This window comes from Barbus barbus, assembly GCF_936440315.1.
Source record: "Barbus barbus genome assembly, chromosome: 40".
NCBI classification, from domain to species: Eukaryota; Metazoa; Chordata; class Actinopteri; order Cypriniformes; family Cyprinidae; genus Barbus; species Barbus barbus.
The window spans coordinates 1,010,233-1,031,032 of NC_136718.1; the positions used below are offsets into that span (position 1 = coordinate 1,010,233).

A 20,800-nucleotide genomic window follows, 5' to 3' on the forward strand; every position below is an offset into this window, starting at 1 on the left:
AGTCATTGCTTTCCTCATTTCTCCTATCTCCTCCTTCAGCTGCTTGACGGCTTCGTAGAGCTCAGAGTCTTTCTTGTCTGTGACCTGTGGCGTTTTCAAGGCTTTTACTTGTGTGTGTACAGACTGTTCTTTACCTGCGACAGCATGAACCATTCTATCTTGGCTTTGATGCAATTCGGCCTGAATCTCAGTGACTTTAGTCTCTTTGATGTGGGCATTTTTCTTGAACTTTTGCTGTCGTTCCCATTCGAGGCTTGTAGCTTCGTTCATTTTTGTGATGAGAACTTCATCTGTGACTGTAGAGTCATCCAGGCATTCTTTAAGTTGGTATTTAATGTGGTCATTTGACAGGCCTGTCCCCAGCGCACGTAGGAATCTCCTCTGTATGAGATCTGGACCGTATGATTCTTCTCCATCTGGCTCACGAGCAGCAGCTAACAGTCTTTCTTTTAATTCAATAGCTCGGAAGAGGAAGTTTTGTGGTGACTCCCGGGTCTCTTGAGTTATGTTTATCAGTCTATGATACAGGTCGGTTGAGCTTTCTTCTTTATAATGGCCTTTCAGAATTGTGCGCAGCTGGGAAAGGGTTAAATCTGTCTTAATCTCCAGCATGTCACGCAGGCTCATACCTGGACTGATTGCTCTGATCACAGCATCAATGACCTCAGACTCTCTGTGTCCTTTATTTGTTCCTGCATCAATCTGGTGCATCAAGTTATTGTATGACAGCTTATCTTTCTGTCCCCGTTCTCCTATTTGGCCGTTAATCTTAAAATCACGTCGGATTGTGACTTCCTGGACTGCCTGGTGATGTTGGGGAAACACAGGTGGACTTGATACATCAGGAACTTTCAAACTCAAGCGTTGGATTTCATTTTTCAGCATATTTGTGGATAACTCGAAATTATGCTGCAGTTCTGCGTACTGTTGCTTTAAATACGCGAGCTCCACCGAACTCCTGTCTGTGTCGCCACCGCATCCGCGGCCACCATCTTGTACTGCGCGGCCGCTGCGCCGCGACATCTCGCTGGCAAACTCTAATAAATCTTTCACATGTTGACGGGCTACATCATCCTGTTCAGTTTCTATAACCTTCTCTACTGCTTCACTTATTAATCTGATCAGCGAGTGCCGTTTACTCTGCCCCTCTGCCGACAGTTTTGCATACACACACACCTCGTGCAGTTGATCAAGCTGCAGCCCGAGCAATGCCTTGCTCAGCTGATCTTGCAGTTGTTCTACGTCCATGCTCAGCGTCGTAACTCACTCAAAATGGCACTGCTGATCCCATCCTCGTCGCCAATATTTTGTAACACACTTGAAGAAAGCAACAAGCGTGATGGATGTTTGGGTTCTTTGGTTTATTCAGCCAGCATTTTTCTTTACAGGTCTCACCACAGCTCCGTGCAACACAACATCGCGTGAACTACTACTACTACTAACGCTTTCTGTTCTCTTCTCTTTTAGGTTTGCTCTCGGGATTTCCATCTGGCTACCGCCACCCACTGGACACCCATCGCCTAGCTGTGAGTATGCAAAACAAAGATGTATGCATGTACTGAATACTTTAACATAAATCAAACAATAACTGTTGAACAGACATTACAAAGAAAATTAATATATATAGGGGGCTAGCTTTTTATACAAAAACGTAATCTATCAATATACATATTCTCGATTTCTCCACAATAAGGTAACAGGTAAAGGTAAGGTAGCAATTCCAAAACAGTTTTTGTTAATAAGTTGGTATGTGATGAGACCACAGTCATTTAGAAATACATTACAAAAAAACACAGTGAAAATAAAGTGGCATTTTGAGGGTTAAGGTCTGTTACCATGGTAAATTTGCAGTGTAATTGAAGAGTGCGCGCAACCAGCACAGTATGACTGACAGGACTGGAAAGTTTTTTTTTTTTAGGTGAGGGAATTTTTATTTTATAACAAGTTATAAAAATAACGTTAGAATAATGACACCGACATAAAACTTGACAACATCTCATTTGACCGTAGATACTGAATGAGGAAAAAGCGTTTTTCTCAGGTAGGCCTACTGATAGAAGAGTCAACCGCTTTCACGCACGTCTTTCAAAATAATAGTCTAGCGTCAGAAAAAACAGAATTACGTTTGTTGTTTCTTTGACTGCACACTCCGCGACCCACTCAAAACGTTTTTGCGACCCACCAGTTGAGAAACACTGCTTTAATTAATGTTTTTTGATGACTTAAGGTTAACTAAAGAGCATGAGACGTCTGCTGGCCAGTAACGTTAACGTTATTTGGCATAGTAAGTTAGCCTATTTCATTCTGTAACAAACAGATTTGTATTATGCTATTGTTTTTGATAGTGTTATACATTTCTTTTAGATATTAACGATGATCACTGCGTTTGTCTTACCGATTGTGGTATCTTCCTGTCAGCAATTAAGTTACAGATTGTCTATAAGCTTTTTTTATGAATGTACAATGTTGCCAGATATTGCTACGAAAAACAAGCAATTACAAAAAGAAAGAAAAAGATATCCGAAATAAGTTCAAAGCTTGTGTTTTGTAAATAAGAATATATCACTAACACTAACGTTGAACTTTCCACTTTATAAACGTCCCAAAGTGTCACAATAAATTGGAAAAACGAGTCAAAAACACGTATAATAGGTGGATCTGGCAACAAACGGAGACCTGCACCCGCGCTCTCACTCAACGCGCTCTCAAGCGCCGTTCACTGCGCTAGCTTCTCGCAGCAACATGAATTGCAAACACTCATGTGATATGAGGTGGTTTAAACGGCTAAATAATCATTCAGAGAGCTTGAGATTTTATTTTTGAATATAAAAAAATGACCGAGGTCCGGACCTCGGTGACCTCATAGCTGGCTACGGCCGTGGTTGTATTTGTATTTTATTATAGTGTCTTTGGACGCGATGCACGCTACAAAAGAGAAACCCCATAATCACTATCACCTGGATGCGGCGCGACTCCTTATATTTCTAGCATAATCCAAGCTGTTTGCAACAACGGCTGTGTCTGGTGTTACATTAAAAACCCCAGTTCTACCTACTTTCAAATGTTGAATATTCATCTTATAGACGTCGTGTAGAGGTAAAGACGACGACTCTACGATCTTTCACAGACGTCTCCGCGACGTACCTGTGCTATCTGGGAAGGTACGCCGGTGAAACTGGGTCACAGTTTCAACGTTGATTCAGTTTGCAAAATCGAAAGGTAATTCCACGTTGATTCAACCATGATACCTTACGTTGTTTCAACGGTGAATCAATGTTGAAATGCTGGTTGATGTGTGCTATTAGGGCAAACTTTTAATATGGGGAAAAAAATACTTTCAAGGAACTTTAATTTTGTAAATTGGCTGTATTTGTTTGGTTATTATTACTTAATCAAAGCAACCCAGCTGCAGTTTGATTGATATAACTTGGAATGCGCAATAAAAAATGCAATTTCTGAAAAAAAAAACTAGGCAATTCTGATCGGTTTTTGTAAATTAACTCTTTTATTATTAAAAACATTTATTATTATTCATTTATTTATGACATCTCTGAATTCAATAATGAAATGCCTTTAACTGAAAATTGAGTGTTTAATCTTATTATTATACATTACTGACCCTCTATCCTCCAATCTGATACTGTTAAGTGCTTTGACACAATCTGTATTGTTAAAAGCACTATATAAATAAAGCTGACTTGACTTTACTTTATTATTCCCATTACAGAGAAAGCGCTTTCACGCGTTGATCCAAAGCAATAATGAGCGTTTATGTTGAAAGACATTAAATATTATATATATATATTTGTTGTTGTTGTTGTTGTTGTTGCCATTATTAGTATATTAGACACTGCTGAGGACGGAGTTTTGTTCATCGCTGGCAGTGCTCTCTGCCGAATCTAAGAGTAAACGGAGTAAACAGATGTATTGTGGAGTGCAGACACCTTTGATTGTAACGGGAGTTTTAGCAAGAGTGCAGAACTTCTTACTGAAGTTATGACAGCTCCATACATTGTATTCGGAAGTTGCTTTTTGTTTCTACAGAACACGGTTGTGTTTTTCATGCTTGCTGTCAGGAGTGCGCTTCATGTAACTCACTTGTTTCTGCAGGCAGAGGAGAGTAGTGCTTATTAAGGGACAGATTGTGCTGCTTGCGTCTGACGCGAACATGTCATTGTAAACGCTAACATTCATTACATGGGAAACCGAAAGTGTTTCACTTCATACTTTTACTTTCACTTTTAAAGCTCACTCACTCACATGTCTGAATGCATGCACTTGTTTAACTGTGAGTTCATCTAAAATTTCATTTCTTTATGAGCTTAGCAACAGAAGTCTTAGTGTGTTAAAACTGCAGTTTGTATATGTGACTGGTGTTATGCTGTAGATTGATGGAAGACAGGTCGAGGCACATGCGACTGAGAGAATGGCTCATAGCGCAGATAGACAGCGGTAAATACACTGGACTGAGCTGGGAAAATGAGGAGAAAACCATGTTCAGGATTCCCTGGAAACACGCGGCCAAACAGGACTACAGACAGAACCAGGACGCCGCGCTGTTCAAGGTAAACATACTGTGCAGTTTTACCATTAAACACACTTTCAGTTGATCCACTATTGACCAATTAAAATTGGCTTTAAATATCTGACGGAACGACGAAACCATGATAGCGCGGCTTAATTGCTGGTGATTAAAACTCTATTATAACTATATGCTTATGTCTGCACGTAGCTTTTCATTTGTGTCATTCGAACTATATTGAATTTCCCATTTAAGTCCAGTTGAGTAAATAGTACACAACTTGCAAAAAATCAAGTATATAGGTGCCATACACCAATCCATTTAGACAGAAAACCGATTAAACACACACACTCTGTCTCAGGCATGGGCCATGTACAAGGGTAAGTTTCAAGAGGGCAGGGACAAAGCAGACCCCTCTACATGGAAAACGCGTCTGCGCTGTGCCCTCAACAAGAGCACAGACTTCCAGGAGGTTGCTGAGCGCAGTCAGCTGGATATCTCTGAGCCGTACAAGGTCTACCGGATCCTGGACGACACAGAAAGAGCAGCAGGTATTATGACAGATCTCGACTTGTGTTCCTCAAACCTCAGCCTCAATCTCACTTCCTCATTAATATAAATAGGCTACACACAGTCCTACTCAAAACTAGCTTCAGATACGAGCCACTCCTTGTGTCTTCCAGAACCTGCTGGAAACCCACTGATATCACTGGACAGTGACTGCAGCAAAGCCTTGAGAGGGACGCTTCTGCCCATGCAGGTACTGTTCAGTGACACCTCCTGTGGAAATCCCCACACAAACACTACACTGACTGCAAACTCGGATGACATTTATTTTTCTGCCCCCTACTGGATGGATTGCGTATGTTTTGTGTGACATGAAATAATACTTTATTTCACATCCAGCAGGGCAGTTCACTTGGTGACTCAAACAAATCTGCTGGATGGAGTGGTTAGTGTTACTTTCAATAACAATAACTAACTAAAAACAAACAAAATAAATGTTTCTTTATCAGTTACACTGAGTGTTTGTGTGTGTTTGCAGTGAATGGCAGGGAGAACTCCATTCCTCTATACCCGTCTCAGGTCCCCATAACTGGTGAGAGAATTTCTAGCAAGCTCATACTCTAATGCGCCTCGTTTTATGAAGTCATTGTGATTTTTAAAGATTTAATTACTCATTGGAAAGAAAACGATGTATATCATCAGGTGGAATGTCAGTGTTAAAAAAGCAATGCTATTTCGTGTGCATGCATGCAGACTGCCGCCTGGAGGTGCGTTTGTTCTATCACGGTAACCTGGTGCAGAATCTCGTCACTACGTCTCCAGACGGATGCTTCATTCTGCAGGGCTGCGCTCCGGTTGGGAACGAGCGCATCTACGGGCCTTGTGAAGCCAAGAAGGTCTTCTTCCCCCGTCCAGACATCGTACAGCTGCCCCCGGGCATCTCCGAAGCCATGACCCGTCTTCTGCCGCACCTGGAGAAAGGTGTGCTGGTGTGGGTGGCCCCAGACGGTGTGTTCATCAAGCGCTTCTGCCAGGGCCGCGTGTACTGGGACGGCCCTCTGGCAGAGCACAGACAGAAACCCAACAAACTGGAGAGAGAGAGGACCTGCAAACTACTGGACATGACCATCTTCATTCAAGGTGAAGAAGGGAGGGGGCTTAGCCTGGGGAGCCCAGTGCTTTTTGCATTTCGGGGATTCTTCAGTCCTCACGCTGTTTCCTGTGTTCTTGGCAGAGTTACAAAACCATCGGCAGGGCACTGGTCCCGAGCCACAGTACACAGTGGACCTGTGCTTCGGAGAGGAGTTCCCTGACCCCAGCCAGCCAAAGACCAAGAAGCTCATCACTGCACAAGTGAGTGTTCAGTGCACTTGAAAAAATGCTGGGTTAAATACAACCCAGCGCTGGGTAAAATATGGATGAACCCAGCTGTTGGTTAAATGTTTAACCCAACCTTCTGGGTAGTAACCAAACCGCTGGGACAAAACAACCCAATAGCTGGGTTTGTCCATATTTTACCCAGCACTGGGTTGCATTTAACCCAGCATTTTTTAAAGTGTAGCATTGGACCCTTGCATTTGTATATGAACTGAGCGTTCAGACAGTAACATGCAGTGCCTGTGCTGCCCTTCACAAACACCTGCATTGAAACATATACAATAGCCACGATTTTGCCTAGTTTAATTTAGTGTATTTGACAAATACAAAACTTCACAACTTGTTTGTCAAAGGTAGCACAAGAAAAGACTGAAAATGAACAGCTATGGCAGCGTAACATCACAATGAAACTTATTTAACCCTTTGACGTGCACGATCACAGCAGCTTGATTAAAGCTTTCAGCGCGTCAACTACTAAGTTCAAATCTGCTTTCATGCTTTAGCTGACAGTTGTGACGCTTTATCTTTTTCTGGAAATGGTGACACCTTTTTTTCAGGATTCTTTCATAAAAAGTTCAAAAGAACAGCATTTCTTTGGAATAGAAATCTTTTGTAATATTATCAATGTCTTTCCTGTCACTTTTGATTAATTGAATTCATAATACCGGTAATTTATTTTCTAACTAACTAACTTCTTGTCTTGACCTGCAGTGAATAATTTGTAAAATATACACTGATGTCTACAGAAGTCTATAATAATCCCTTGAAAACATACTGAGATGACATGTTTTATTCACATCGTTACGCATTATGCAGGCAACTATAAAGTTCACTTTGTTTTTTCCTAGTTCACCAGTTACTAGGCCTGGGCGATAAAATGGTATCAGTATTTATCGACGGTACACCATCATCGATAACGATAGAAAACGATAGATATAGGCACGTGCTATGAGTGAATGGAACCCCCCCCCCCCCCCCCCCCCCCCAAATTCTCGAGACAAAATTTTAAGCTCTTTTAACTTTACACAGCTTTTGTCATCTTTTGTGTGAGATGCAAGTGCAAATCAGCCGTCCGTCTCGAAAATGCGCAGAACATGCGTTCTGTGTGAATGGCTTGGTTTCGGTTTTAATCTAACCAAGATCTTCTCTGCATTGAGCTTCTCTATATTTCTCTAATACTTTGAATGAAAATTGCAGCAGCAGTGCATCTCGTGGGTTCAACTTGACAGACTAACAAAAACGATGAAGTACAACAACGTCACTTCCATCACCATCACCCCCGCATCTCGTGTGCCACTGATAAAGCTCCTGGACCTAAATTCAAATGCACCATTTTTCATTCACAATCTCTTAAACACAGACAGACACCGCACTCATTTTAACATGTGTTGTGTGTTCTGAATTAAATACGGTCTATATGATCGGCTCTTTGGATTTTTATATTAAGCTATGCATAAATACACAATGCTGTTTTTTCATAATTGCTTATACACTTTTTTTAAACGCTTATACGCTTTTACACTTTCATTGTTTCATTGCATTGAATAAACAATTTAATGCGGTGCATAATTTTGCTCATTGCAAGTCAAGTTTCTTTAACACTAATCTGCACATAAAATAATAAAAAAATACAATGGTAAAATGTAAACCTTTTTTCTTCTGCTCTTTGTTTTAAAAAAGTTAGAAATTGTTTTTAATAATTACTGATACCGACTGATATGAAACATAATATGGTGTTTAATTTTTTTGCTATATTGCCCAGCCCTACCAGTTACTTACTGTCATGTCTTTCAGTAGAAGTGCATTAATTAATGGGTTGTAAATCTGACTCTGGTTCTCTGCATTGCAGCACCCATTACCTGTTAGAGAAGAACCTGACGTGGTCATTATTAAGGAGCTTAAACAACAAAATCCATTTACTTTAGTTCACATATTTGAGAATAGGAATATCAGATATTTCACAATATAGTGGCTGTCCATTTGCATCAGTCTTTTTCCTAATGTAGTGTGTCACAAAGCAAATAAAAATCACTCTTCCTGTTCTGGCTGAAAGTCTTTGGCTGGTTTGTGATTGCTTACATCTCCTGAACGTTAAATATTATATAAAATGACTGTATCTCTTCACAAGGTCTGGACTAACCTGCTTGACTTAAATGGATTTGCCACCTTTATAAGCTTTTTTTGGATCTTATACGTTTTAGTTAACATAAACATCTAAGATTTTATTAAAAACATTAAAACCAGAATCAGAATCAGAATGAGAATGAGCTTTATTGGCCAAGTATGTTTACACATACAAGGAATTTGTTGTAGTGATAGAAGCTCCACAGTGCAACTGAAAGACAGCAACAGGACAGGACTCAGGTAATAAAAGGATAATACAAATATACAAATAGGCAATGTACAAAGCAGCAAAAACACAATATATAATATAGGCAACTATGTATGTACAGGTCAAGTATGTGCAAATTAGAAATGAGAAAATAAAAATTAAATAAGTGAGTGTGGTGAATGGATAGTGTATTACAGTTGTGTGTTCCACCTTTATTGTTGAGATGGATTGCCTGAGGGAAGAAACTGTTCCTGTGTCTGGTCGTTCTGGTGCTCAGAGCTCTGTAGCGTCGACCAGACGGTAACAGTTCAAAGAGGGAGTGTGCTGGATGTGAGGGGTCCAGAGTGATTTTACCAGCCCTTTTGCTCACTCTGGATGAGTACAGTTCTTGGAGAGTGGGGAGGGTTGTACCAATGATTCACTCAGCAGTCCGGACTACTCTCTGTAGTCTTCTGAGGTCAGATTTGGTAGCTGAGCTGAACCAGACAGTTATTGAAGTGCAGAGGATGGATTCAGTGATGGCAGAGTAGAACTGTTTCAGTAAGTCCTGTGGCAGGTTGAACTTCCTCAGCTGGCGAAGAAAGTACAACCTCTGCTGGGCCTTCCTGACAATGGAGTCAATGTGAATATCCCACTTCAGGTCCTGGGAGATGGTGGTGCCCAGGAATCTGAATGACTCCACTGCGGTCACAGTGCTGTTCATGATGGTGAGTGGGGGGGGGGAGCAGGGGGGTTTCTCCTGAAGTCCACTATCATCTCCACAGTTTTGAGCGTGTTAAGCTCCAGGTTGTTGAGACTGCACCAGACAGCCAGCTCCTTAACCTCCTGTCTGTAATGTAGCGGGCTGAAGAATCACACGAGGGGTTGAGGGTTAACAGAAACCCCGGAGGGTGTATTTTATTGGTGTTTCCTTGTGTGGGGAAGTGCCAACGTGTCTTTAGTGCTGCAGTCGGTGCTCTGTGATCGTTCCTCTCCCCGGTGTGGGTGCTCCGTGCGTCGTGCTCGTGCTCCAATCCCGGGGCTGGTCGGTCAGGCGCTGGTGTCTGCTTGGCACAGGAAAAAGAGACAAAGGTTAGTTGGCTTCGCTCAGGAGTCATGGCTCAACTGTCCTTCGGCGAGGCGGCTTTTGTATCCCTCGCCGAAGTGGCGTCAGCTGTGCCCGACCAGCCCGCGGTGATTGGGAACAGGTGTTTCTCCTCTGTTTCCAGGGCGACGCTGATAGGTGCTCGGGACTCATGTCACAGTAAGCAGACTCGGCACCGTCCTGGATGAGGCCGATCAGTGTGGTGTCGTCTGCAAACTTCAGGAGCTTGACAGATGGGTCTTTAGAGGTGCAGTCGTTGGTGTAGAGGGAGAAGAGCAGTGGGGAGAGAACGCAGCCCTGAGGAGCTCCAGTGCTGATGGTTCGAGTGCTGGATGTGAATTTGCCAAGCTTTACTAACTGCTGTCTGTCTGTCAGGAAGCTGTTGATCCACTGACCGACGGAGGTGGGGACGGAGAGCTGAGTTACTTTATTTTGAAGGGTTTCCGTGATGATGGTGTTAAAAGCGGAGCTGAAGTCCACAAACAGGATCCTCACATAAGTCCCTGGTCTGTCCAGATGCTGCAGGATGAAGTGCAGTCCCATGTTGACTGCATCATCCACAGACCTGTTTGCTCTGTAGGCAAACTGCAGGGGGTCCAGTAAGGGTCCAGTGATGTCCTTCAGATAAGCCAAAACCAGTCTTTCAAATGATTTCATGGCTACAGACGTTAGGGCCACAGGTCTGTAGTCATTAAGTCCAGTAATTCGGGTTTCTTTGGGACGGGGATGATGGTGGAGCGTTTGAAGCATGAGGGGACTTCACACAGCTCCAGTGGTCTGTTGAAGATCTGTGTGAAGATGGGGGCCAGTTGATCAGCACAGATTTTTAGGCAGGCTGGTGACACACCGTCTGGACCAGGCGCTTTCCTTCTTTTGTTCTTCCTGAAGACCTGGCACACATCTTCACTGATTTGAATTGTAGGTGTGGGGGAGAGGAGGGTTGCTGGAGGTGTGAATGGTTGTGTGGAGAGGTGTTCAGGGCGGGTGTGGGGTGATCGTTCAAAACGACAATAAAAGTCGTTCAAGTCGTCTGCCAGCTGTTGATTCTCCAGAGTGCTGGAGGATGGTGTCTTGTAGCTGGTTATATCCTTCATTCCTATCCACACTGAAGCAGGATCACGGGAAGATAATTATTTCCTGAGCTTGTCAGAATAATTCCTCTTTGCTTATAGGAGGAATTATTAGTTTTACTCAAATTAAATGGTAAAATGCTGGTAAAGTGCCTTTCAGATCAGTTCTGGAGATATTGTTGATGTATTTATGTCCTCATTGAGACGGCAGACGCTGAAATCACCGCGAGCGCCACATTAGTAAACACAACCGCACGTGCAGCACATTCACACAGAGACACGCAGAACATGCAGGATTCATATTTAAATCCACTTTTGCAGCTTAATATTTACAGATACTAGTCCATATCGCGATTTGATTTAAGTGTAATGACCTACTTTTGATTAATTCATCCAAACTTTGACAAATTCCGTGATATTCCGCGTTAAACTGTAAATTCCGTGTTTATGACTGGATTCCGTGGCGTTCTCTGCATCGCGGAGATCATAGATCCCTACAGATAGCGCTCCTGCTGTGTTCTTTAACAACCAGAGCAGTCATCTTTCTATTCACTTCACTTTTGCTATTTAACCAGAGCGAAGGAGACGAGTGCGGTCACGTGTGGTGCTTGTCCACGCGCCTTTGGAGAGAAGTGAAAGTGACCGCTCGGCTAGTATCGGTGTATCCATACTTCGGGAAATTAATATTGGTAGTGGTACCGTTCAGATATTTCAGTATCGATATTTATCGAAATATCCATATTTTTGACAACACTAAAGCATACAACATTACGTGAATATTAAAAAGGGCAAACAAATATGGAATTCAAGCCAGTAAAAAAACTTTTAAAATAATGTTTAAAAAGCACAAGGCAACCAATTGCATTCAGCAAACATACAGGGATAAAAAATATGGCAGGAAGACTAAAACGAAAAAATATATATATATGACAACTAGCATCTGGTTATGGTCGCTATTAAGGTGTTTCTCATGTTCTCTAACTGCAATTATAGTATAACTGTCTATTATCTAATGATAAACATGAACTATAATGCACTTACAGAAATCTGGCCAGTTTTGTTATTTTTTTAAAGTAATTGCATGCCGTAGAATATTTGTTAACCATCAGAATCCAACATTCAACAGCCCTGGGGTATAACATTGATTATATCATTACAGTGGCTCCTGTCAAGGGCTGGGATACATTAGCCAGCAAGTGAACAGTCAGTTCAAGGAAGGACAACAGGTGAATGGCCGTCAGGGTCATGGGAGAACACATTTCACTGATGCTCATATGGGCAGCAAAGGCTAGTCTGTCTGGTCTGAACACACAGAAGAGCTACTGTCATTATTACGAGAAAATAAGTCATTATTATGAGAAAGTTACACATATTATTAGTACCAAAAATCTACTCAAAATATAGAACTGAACTAAAATAATTATAATTATATATTATATAATATAATGTAATATTAGTTATAATTATTATACTTATTATAATTAATTTATTAAAAGTTACACTTAAGGTGTTCACCAACATTTGACTGCCCAGGAGTATGAGAACATTAATGCTGTCTCTATTTCATCCCCCAGAATAAAATGCGATTGTAAAGTGTAGTCAGCGTAGCTATCAACGCACATCAATGCACATTATGTGTTAATAATTACTAGAAATGTCTGCAAATACAGTGAAACTGCTGTCTGTCCTGATTAAACCCATTCAATCATATTGTCAGTGTGGAGTTGTTTGGAACTATTGAGCGCTCCGTGAACCACGTGACCGAGTGGCGGCGAGATCAAAGCATGTCACAACTCTGTTTCTCAGCGGCTCTGGTTTGAACTCAATCCATTTCAAAATACAACATTGTTGATCATGTAAACTGTAATGCACGCACCAGATTGAGTGGTACAGCACTCGTCCTGTCGCCCTCCTCTGTCTTCTGCTGGAAGCGCAGTGTGCAGGGGTTAAAGCATGGTGGTGTCCGTGGCATGTGAACAAGTGACAAGAGTAGCTAGCTAACAGATGAAAACATGGATCAAACTGTTTGAAACCATGCTAGGGAAAAAGAAAAACAGTCCCTCAAGGTAAAAATGAATGAACAATGAACTAACACACTCCGCAGCAGCTAACCAGTGAGTGGGATGTGCTGAAGAGGTATCCAGCTACCAAGTGTGCTTTCATGTTTCCATCAGTGTTTGACAATTTCCTCACCAAAACTCTCCAAAACTGGCCCAGTCAGCTACAAGTTCAAAATCCGATCCCTTATTGCACTAAACCCTGTCACTCTTGAGTCATCGCATCTGCCTGCTTTTGCTCTTGATTGGCTAAAATTGCAGGCTTATCAGCATCAGCCAACTCTGCAGTGCGTAACGTCATGATGACTGATTGGATTGGGTACATGCACACTTGGGTTTCGTTTGTTAACCATTTAGCCTATAAAGTGTTCGAAAACCTCCAAACTAATCCCAAACCAGGCCAAATTTTGTCCACCCAGCCAAACCATTTTTGACCCACACAATAAGATTCAAAACCACCCAATCTTGCAACACTGGCAGTTTCTTGAGGCAATGCATGATGGAAACCGGTCACCGAGTTTCAAATTCTGTATTCTGTTAAATTATGTAGTCTGCACCTTTGTAAATAACAGTATAATACTGTATATATTTTAACAGATTTTTGCTGATCTATCCAGAGTCATCTCCATAGTAACGTATACTGTTGCCTATAGGTGCTGTATTATTTGGTACCATTGTGCACAGAGCATTAACAGGAAATTTCCCAGAAATTAAATTGATACCTTTAGAAGTGACATCCAAAACATATTTCTACCCCTTTAAAAAATGGTATTCCATAATAATAAGAACATGCCGTTATAATGACTATAATGATTATAATACATATATGGAGCAGTCGTGGCCTAATGGATAGAGAGTTGGACTTGTAACCTGAAGGTTGTGGGTTCGAGTCTCAGGTCCGGCAGGGATTGTAGGTGGGGGAGTGAATAACCAACACTCTCTCCACCCTCAATACCACGACTGAGGTGAGACCCTTGAGCAAGACACCAAACCCCCAACTGCTCCCCGGGTGCCACAGCATTCAATGCCCACTGCTCTGGGTGTATGTTCACTACTGAGTGTGCACTTGGATGGGTTAAATGCAGAGCACAAATTCTGAGTATGGGTCACCATACTTGCCCCCCCTTCCCTAAATATAGTTGCATAATTATTATTATTATAATTTTTTTTTTTAATAATTATGACTTTTTCGATTATATGATAGTGACAAAACATTATTAGACATTATTATGAGAACTTATGTCTTGATTCTGGGAAATGTTCTCATTATTATAAAATACTAAGTCTGTATTATGACATCATATCTTATACTTGGTCATAGTCATAATTATGAGATATTTTCTCATCATTATGGCACATGACACTTGGGACATATATATATACACATACATACATTTAGTTAACTCTTTGTAACTATGCAACTACATGTCAACTAACTCTTATTAGAGTATTAGTATGTTAGGCTTAGTAATATAATTGTTCACACTTTATTTTAAGGTCCAATTCTCGCTATTAACAAATATTTAATTACGACTTTTACCTCAGTATACTCCTAATTTGCTGCTTATTATTAGTTAGTGAGGTAGTTGTTAAGTTTAGGAATTGTGTAGGATTAGTGATGTAGAATATGGTCGTGCACAGTATGTGCTTTATAAGCTATAATAAATAGCCAGTGTTAATAATAGGCATTCTAATAAGTTTAACTAGTTAATAGATAATTGACAATAATCAAAATAACCCCAAAAACTGTTTCATACCATTAATAAACTGTTCAAAGGTAACAGTTCCTCTAATGTACCTGCCTCAGATCAGCTTTGTAACAGATTTCTTGATCATTTTAGTTCCAAATTGCCAATGTGAGCAAAATCATTACTTCTGTTGCGTCTGCTTCTGCTCCTAGTATCCCTAATTTCTCTGGCAATTTTTTCTCAAATTTTAGCTTACTTGATCCTGTCTCTCTGGGTAATGTGGTTTCACAAATGAAAGCTGTCACTTCCATAGTTGATCCAATACCCACCTGTCTGTTTAAATCATGTTTTGCCTCACTATGCCCAGTTGTCTTGAGTATAATAAATGACTTACTGAACACGGGTGTTGTACCTGCTGCACTCAAAATCGCTGCTGTAACACCTGTACCAAAAAAGCCCAACGTAGACTGGGTAAACATCAATAATTTTCGTCCCATCTCCAATTCGCCCTTTTTGGCTAAAGTGTTTGAGTGAATCGTGGCCTCTCAGTTAAATACTCACCTTACTATAAACAATCTTTTTGAGCCCCTCCAAACTGGCTTCCACAAACTGCATAGTACTGAAACAGCATTGGTTAAAGTCACCAATGATCTGTTAATTGCTGCTGACTCTGGCTCTCTGTCAATCCTGATTTTACTCGATCTCAGCGCAGATTTTGACACTGTAGACCATTCTCTTTTACTCTCTCGATTGGAATAAGTTTTTGGTGTTACTGACACTGCTTTAAATTGGTTCAAGTCTTATCTATCAGATCGTAGGCAGTTTGTGTCCCTGGGTGGTTGCAGGTCCAATATTGGTTCAGTGCAGTTTGGTGTTCCCCAGGGTTCGGTTTTGAGTCCCTTACTTTTTAGTATGTACATTTTTCCCCTTGGGCAATTTCTAAGATTCCCTTGGTCTTAAGTTTCATTTTTAAGCAGATGACACTTTACATTCACTCAAAATCTGGTGATAATTCGGCTGTTGCCTTTCTTGAACATTGCATATTGGAGGTAAACATATGGATGTCTCAATTTTCTTTGTCTCAACAGTGACAAGACTGAGGTTATGCTGATTGGATCACCCCATCAAATATGTAAAGCTGGCATTTTAAACTTAAAGATGGATGGTTCTGTTATGGAGTTTCAAACAAAATAAAAAAATCTGGGGGTGATATTTGATTCAAATTAACATTTGATCCTCATGTTCAGAACATGGTTAAAGTATAATTTTTTCACCTCAGAAATATTGTAAGACTGTGCCCCATGTTATCTTTCTCCGTAGCTGAAAAACTGATCAATACGTTTGTCTTTTCTCGAATTGACTACTGTAATGCTCTGCTCGCGGGGGTCTCTAAATCTACTCTAAACAAATTGCAGTATGTTCAAAACGCAGCTGCCAGAATCCTGACAAGTTCCAGGACAAGTGACAAGTGGACAACATCTCTCCAATCTTGGAGTCCTTGCACTGGCTTCCGGTCAGGCTTCGTGTTGATTTAAAAATTCTTATGCTTACCTATAAGGCCCTGCATGGTTTAGCTCCAGAAAATCTGACTGAACTTTTAACTGTCTACACACCAAGGCGTAATGTTCACTCATCTGATTCTGGCTTTTTAACTATTCCTGTAACTCGTTTACGCTCTATGGGTGACCGGGCCTTCGCTTCTGTGGCACCAGACCTCTGGAATTCTCTTCCTACTGAAATTAGACGGGCTGAATCCCTTAGTGTTTTTAAATCTTCTCTTAAAACATATTTTTTCTGGTTAGCATATATGTGATATGTTTGTCTGATTGTCAATCTCAATGTATTTTTTCTGTATGCCTTGGTAAAGCGCTTTGAGATGCAACTTTTAAAGGCGCTATATAAAATAAAGTTTATTATTATTATTATATTATTAATAATGGTGAGAATCAGTCCCTATACTAAATTGTTACCAACAAGTTGACATGCACTTACAAAGTTACTTATAGTCAGTAAAATGTCTGTTGGGCAACCATAAAATAGTGTAAGCAGATATTAAGCAGAGAGTCTAATAATCCTCTAAAGACTAGTAGTTGACATGTAGTTGTAGAGTTTAGTAAGAAGTGGACTATCAAAATAAAGTTTTACTATATATAAGTATATTCAATTCAAAACCATTTAACAAAGTTATTCACATATTGGAATATGCCTTTTTCCCATCTATTTGATTTATTATGAAACAAAATACAGTAAAATTTAAACGCATTCATGCTAAAGTATACTAAAATTGAACCCCTTCCAAACCATGATCATAAAAACTGATTGATTGATAGGATTTTGTTGTTGTTCCAGCCCCAGAAGTATTTTGATTCAGGGATTTTTTAAAAGCAGCAGTTGATTACCAGTAGAGGGCATTGTGGAGTAATCACACAGTAAACAAATCTTTTCTTTCTTTCTCTCACTCTATCTCTGTGTGTAGGTGATTCCTCTGTTTGCTGTAGAGTGTCTCCGCAGGCATAATGCACCTAATAATGTGGAGATGAAGCAATCACCGCCACACAGGAGAACCAATGAATAAACATACCTTAATCAGAACAGCACACGTTTCACCATCCCTGTGTAGGAATTCACCAACGATGATATTAATAAATTATAATAATAAAAATAATAATAATAAAAATGGAAGTGTCTGTATCTAACATCAGTAGAAAGAAGAAATCTACAATGTTAACTTTTCATTGACTGTATTAAGCTTTATGTCCTTTATAGTCTTACTAATCTTACTAATCATGATACTGATTCAATTAGATTATGATTTCTTTATCTTTTTGTCAAATTTTGCTTCAAAAATTAAATTAAAATAAAGAGTTGTGTTAGTCTTCTGTATCACCTGGTTATTTCAGAAGTAAAATATGTCTCATGGTAGATAATACAGCTTGTACTGAAGAGAACTCATGTCACACTGAATGCAGCCGTTACACGTAGGCAGTGTTTAATGCAATGAACTCATAAGAGCGAAGAGCGATCTGATCCTGCAGGGACGGGGTCAGATGAAAGGATGGCAAATCAAAAATGAGGAATCTTTGTTTCACCCTTTAAATGATAAATCAAATGTAAAACGTCCTGCCCAAGGTTGTCTTGATGGCTGGCCCATCCCAAATATATTTGAGTAGAGTACTAATGAAGCTGTGGATTAATTCTGGCATTGTATTTTTTAAAAACGTTCACCATTCCTGGCTGGTGGAATAATCTTCCCACCCCTATCCGGAACGCCAGATCCCTGTCAATCTTCAAGCAACAACTGAAAACTCATCTCTTTTGGCACTACTTGACTTCATCCTAAACTCAAAAAAAAAAAAACAATCTTTCCCTCTATCCTTCTCTCCCTCCCTTGCTAGCTTGTACTTATTTGAACAATGACTGAGACTTGGTGTTATGAGCACTTCCTCTGTCTGATTGCCTCTTCAAGATGAATCGCTTTTTGTATTCCCCAATTGTAAGTCCCTTTGGATAAAAGTGTCTGCCAAATGACAATGTAAATGTAAAACAAATCCAAGTGTATTGCATTTAAAAGAGAGTAATGATGATATTCACTGTAGCACGATTTCTGCACATCCTCGAGGTAAGCCAGCGTTACGAGCTTAAATTACATTTAACATTGCACAGGTGTAACGACTGCATGATATCCTTTCCATACATTTGACATGTTGCCAGACTGCTTATGGGCCACATTCACACAGCAGCAGAGTCCACTCGTCAGTCCTGCATCTGGGCCATTCAAACAGTTGTGTTCACACACGTTTCGGTTGTTTACGGGGGTGAGGACTAAATAAATGATAATTGTGGCTACAGTAACTCACAAAGACGCAGATATGAGCTGTGCATCATCTGAAGGTTTGGATCCAGTCGCTGTTCTCCACCAGACTTGAATGCTCTGCTCTTTACTGAGGTATAAAAGCTGCCATTTATTCAACAGATGAAATGGTGCCATTGAATTTATGTTGTCAAATGCGAGACGACAAATGCATTTTTGCACGTCACCATCATTTATATTTACTTAGCCACCCTTCGCTATGGTTACAGGTAATAGACACAAATAGAATACACAATGATACAGAGAGTATTCTACTCTCGTAAGCCGCTGTGTGAACCGGACATTTCACACTAACAGTGTGACCGTAGCCATAGTAACATCTCAAGGTTTTTAAATTTCATACATCAGAATATTGCGGCAATATCGTTCTCATTTGTCGTCTCATTAAGATGCTAAATATAAATCTAGAAAGCTGTTCTTTATTACTAGCGAACATTGTATTACAGTCTCACAACTTTAAAAATATACATTTTTAGAGCAATTAGAACATTTATAAAGAAACAAAAAAACTAACAGCGAACGTTATTTGAGAAACCACAAAAAAGAGAGAAAAATAAAGTGATAGAGTGTGCTTAATCATGAGTAGATATACCCGTATCTGATTTCAAAACACTAGATTTCTGTCCTTTTTCACAAGGAAATGTCAAAGGGACACCCACAGTCACCAGAGGACTTTTCTGATGTGTAATTAGCACCATCACTCTTTAAAAACACCAGATGTGCTTTCATTCCCACATTAGTGTCTCTTCCCTTGGTAAGAACAGGCTGGAGCGTAATGCTAAAGTGAACTAGCATATTGACCCCACACTGAAAGCCTGGCTGAAGGCTGCTTAATACATTCAGCTTGCCTGCTAGACTGAAGGTACGTACGCAGTTCATAAACTTGAAACGAGACGTCATTACGAATTTAACAGTAGACTATTTCCTGTAGCATATTCACAGAACACTCGTAATATGATATATTCTCATATATTTGTGTACTTTTGTCTTTCTTCCAGTAGTATTGGTTTGTTATAATACGGATTAAAAAGACATACCCTGCAGAAAAAGGCTTGAGATTAACATAACTAAAAGGTGCGTGGCATCACAAAGAAGTGATTTTTGATTGTCTCACTGTGCATTTTGGAACTGGCCAGCATGTGTTGTTCTACATTCTGAAATCACATTTAACAGTGGAGGAAAGAAGGGGAACAATTAAATAGCTATTCCATGGTATCTGTGAGGTTACCAATAATCAGACTCTCGATCTTCCTGGGTGTCGATATGAAACCTTACTGCTGTCTCTCATGCTTCGAGCCTTGAGGTAAATGGGTGCTAGTCTTGATTCCTGGCTGGAGCTCAGGGGCGGACCAGCGTCTCTTGCGGGCGTGGGGCCGCTCGCTTAGCAGACCAGAAGGAGAAGGCTGTCCCGCTGGCGGAGTCGGAGGTGCGGGGGCATGGGGCATCCTCTCGGCCGCCTCCACCTCCTCTGAGCGTATGTGCAGACGCTGCACCTGACTGCCAGAGTGAGGTGAAGCAGGTGTGGGAGTCAGTGCCAGACACACGTCGCCGGTGCTGAGCTGGCGGCACTGCAGGCCATACAGCTGGGCGCTCCGCTGGGGACTGCAAGAAGACCAGCCGCGGCCCCGGACGAAGAACGGATACTCCGCTAGGACTGTGAGCAGCTCCTGCCGGAACAAGGACGTTCATTTCGGTAAGGTTGCAAAGCTACCCATGATGACACTTCACACAGAAAAATTCTCACAAATAAAAGGATTTGCACTCAGATAGAGAAATACATTAAGATTTTGTATGTGCACTGTAATTGAAAAACATTTCAAGTGGCTGTACTTATCAATACATGTTTAGCTCAATAATCCTTTGTCAGAAAACATAATTTGTTCACAATTAATTCTTTTTGAGCTATCAACGCTATGGAGTTTTATGTCAGCCAAAACTCTGACAAAACAACATTGTTACGATTTCTCATTGCTAAAAATCCTTTCTTTTGTTGCAAACTCCAAATATAGCTCACATCAAAATGAATGTGGTAATATGTTGAAGAGTAGAGGCTGTCAGTTCATAAAGTGACCTTCCCGATTCCTCTCCTCAAATTGACATCTATTATAAAAAAGCCAACAGTTTCTCACTCCCAAGGCATCTAATAATTAAAAATCATACCAAAAAAAAAACATGTCCCGATGTCAAAATTATACCCCAACATACGAGTTACAACAAAACCCTAATACCCTAATAGTAGCTGTTGATCTGACATATTATTCATATATTACGACTATGTCTATATGTTAAGGC

The 20,800-nt window shown here is 40.5% G+C and overlaps 2 protein-coding genes across 14 annotated transcripts in view; one reads left to right on the forward strand and one right to left on the reverse strand.

Annotated features, from left to right (window-relative positions):
- The first annotated feature begins 4,218 nt into the window (after positions 1-4,218).
- Positions 4,219-17,324, forward strand: irf10 (interferon regulatory factor 10). Of its 6 annotated transcripts, none has more exons than XM_079400879.1 (9): positions 4,219-4,288; positions 4,388-4,565; positions 4,884-5,073; positions 5,206-5,282; positions 5,429-5,474; positions 5,568-5,621; positions 5,783-6,169; positions 6,264-6,382; positions 17,114-17,324. In XM_079400879.1, the coding sequence occupies exons 2-9, from the start codon at positions 4,392-4,394 to the stop codon at positions 17,210-17,212; spliced, it is 1,146 nt and encodes a 381-aa protein (XP_079257005.1). In that variant the 5' UTR covers positions 4,219-4,288; positions 4,388-4,391; the 3' UTR covers positions 17,213-17,324. The 6 variants fall into 6 exon arrangements, with proteins under 6 accessions (XP_079257005.1, XP_079257008.1, XP_079257006.1 ...); XM_079400880.1 differs by having other exon boundaries at positions 4,224-4,288; positions 5,432-5,474; XM_079400882.1 differs by lacking the exon at positions 17,114-17,324 and adding an exon at positions 8,256-8,448 and having other exon boundaries at positions 4,219-4,565; positions 5,432-5,474.
- A 1,262-nt stretch (positions 17,325-18,586) lies between these two features.
- LOC306859108 (uncharacterized protein) overlaps positions 18,587-20,800 on the reverse strand; it is a 37,758-nt gene continuing 35,544 nt past the window's right edge. For 5 of the 8 annotated variants that reach the window (XM_079399950.1, XM_079399947.1, XM_079399949.1 and 2 more), the window contains one exon: positions 18,668-20,175. In XM_079399950.1, coding sequence (XP_079256076.1) covers positions 19,780-20,175 — 396 coding nt within the window. In that variant the 3' untranslated portion in view covers positions 18,668-19,779. Of the gene's footprint in view, positions 20,176-20,800 lie in introns of all 8 variants that reach the window. The other 3 variants (XM_079399946.1, XM_079399951.1, XM_079399953.1) reach the window with 2 other exon arrangements.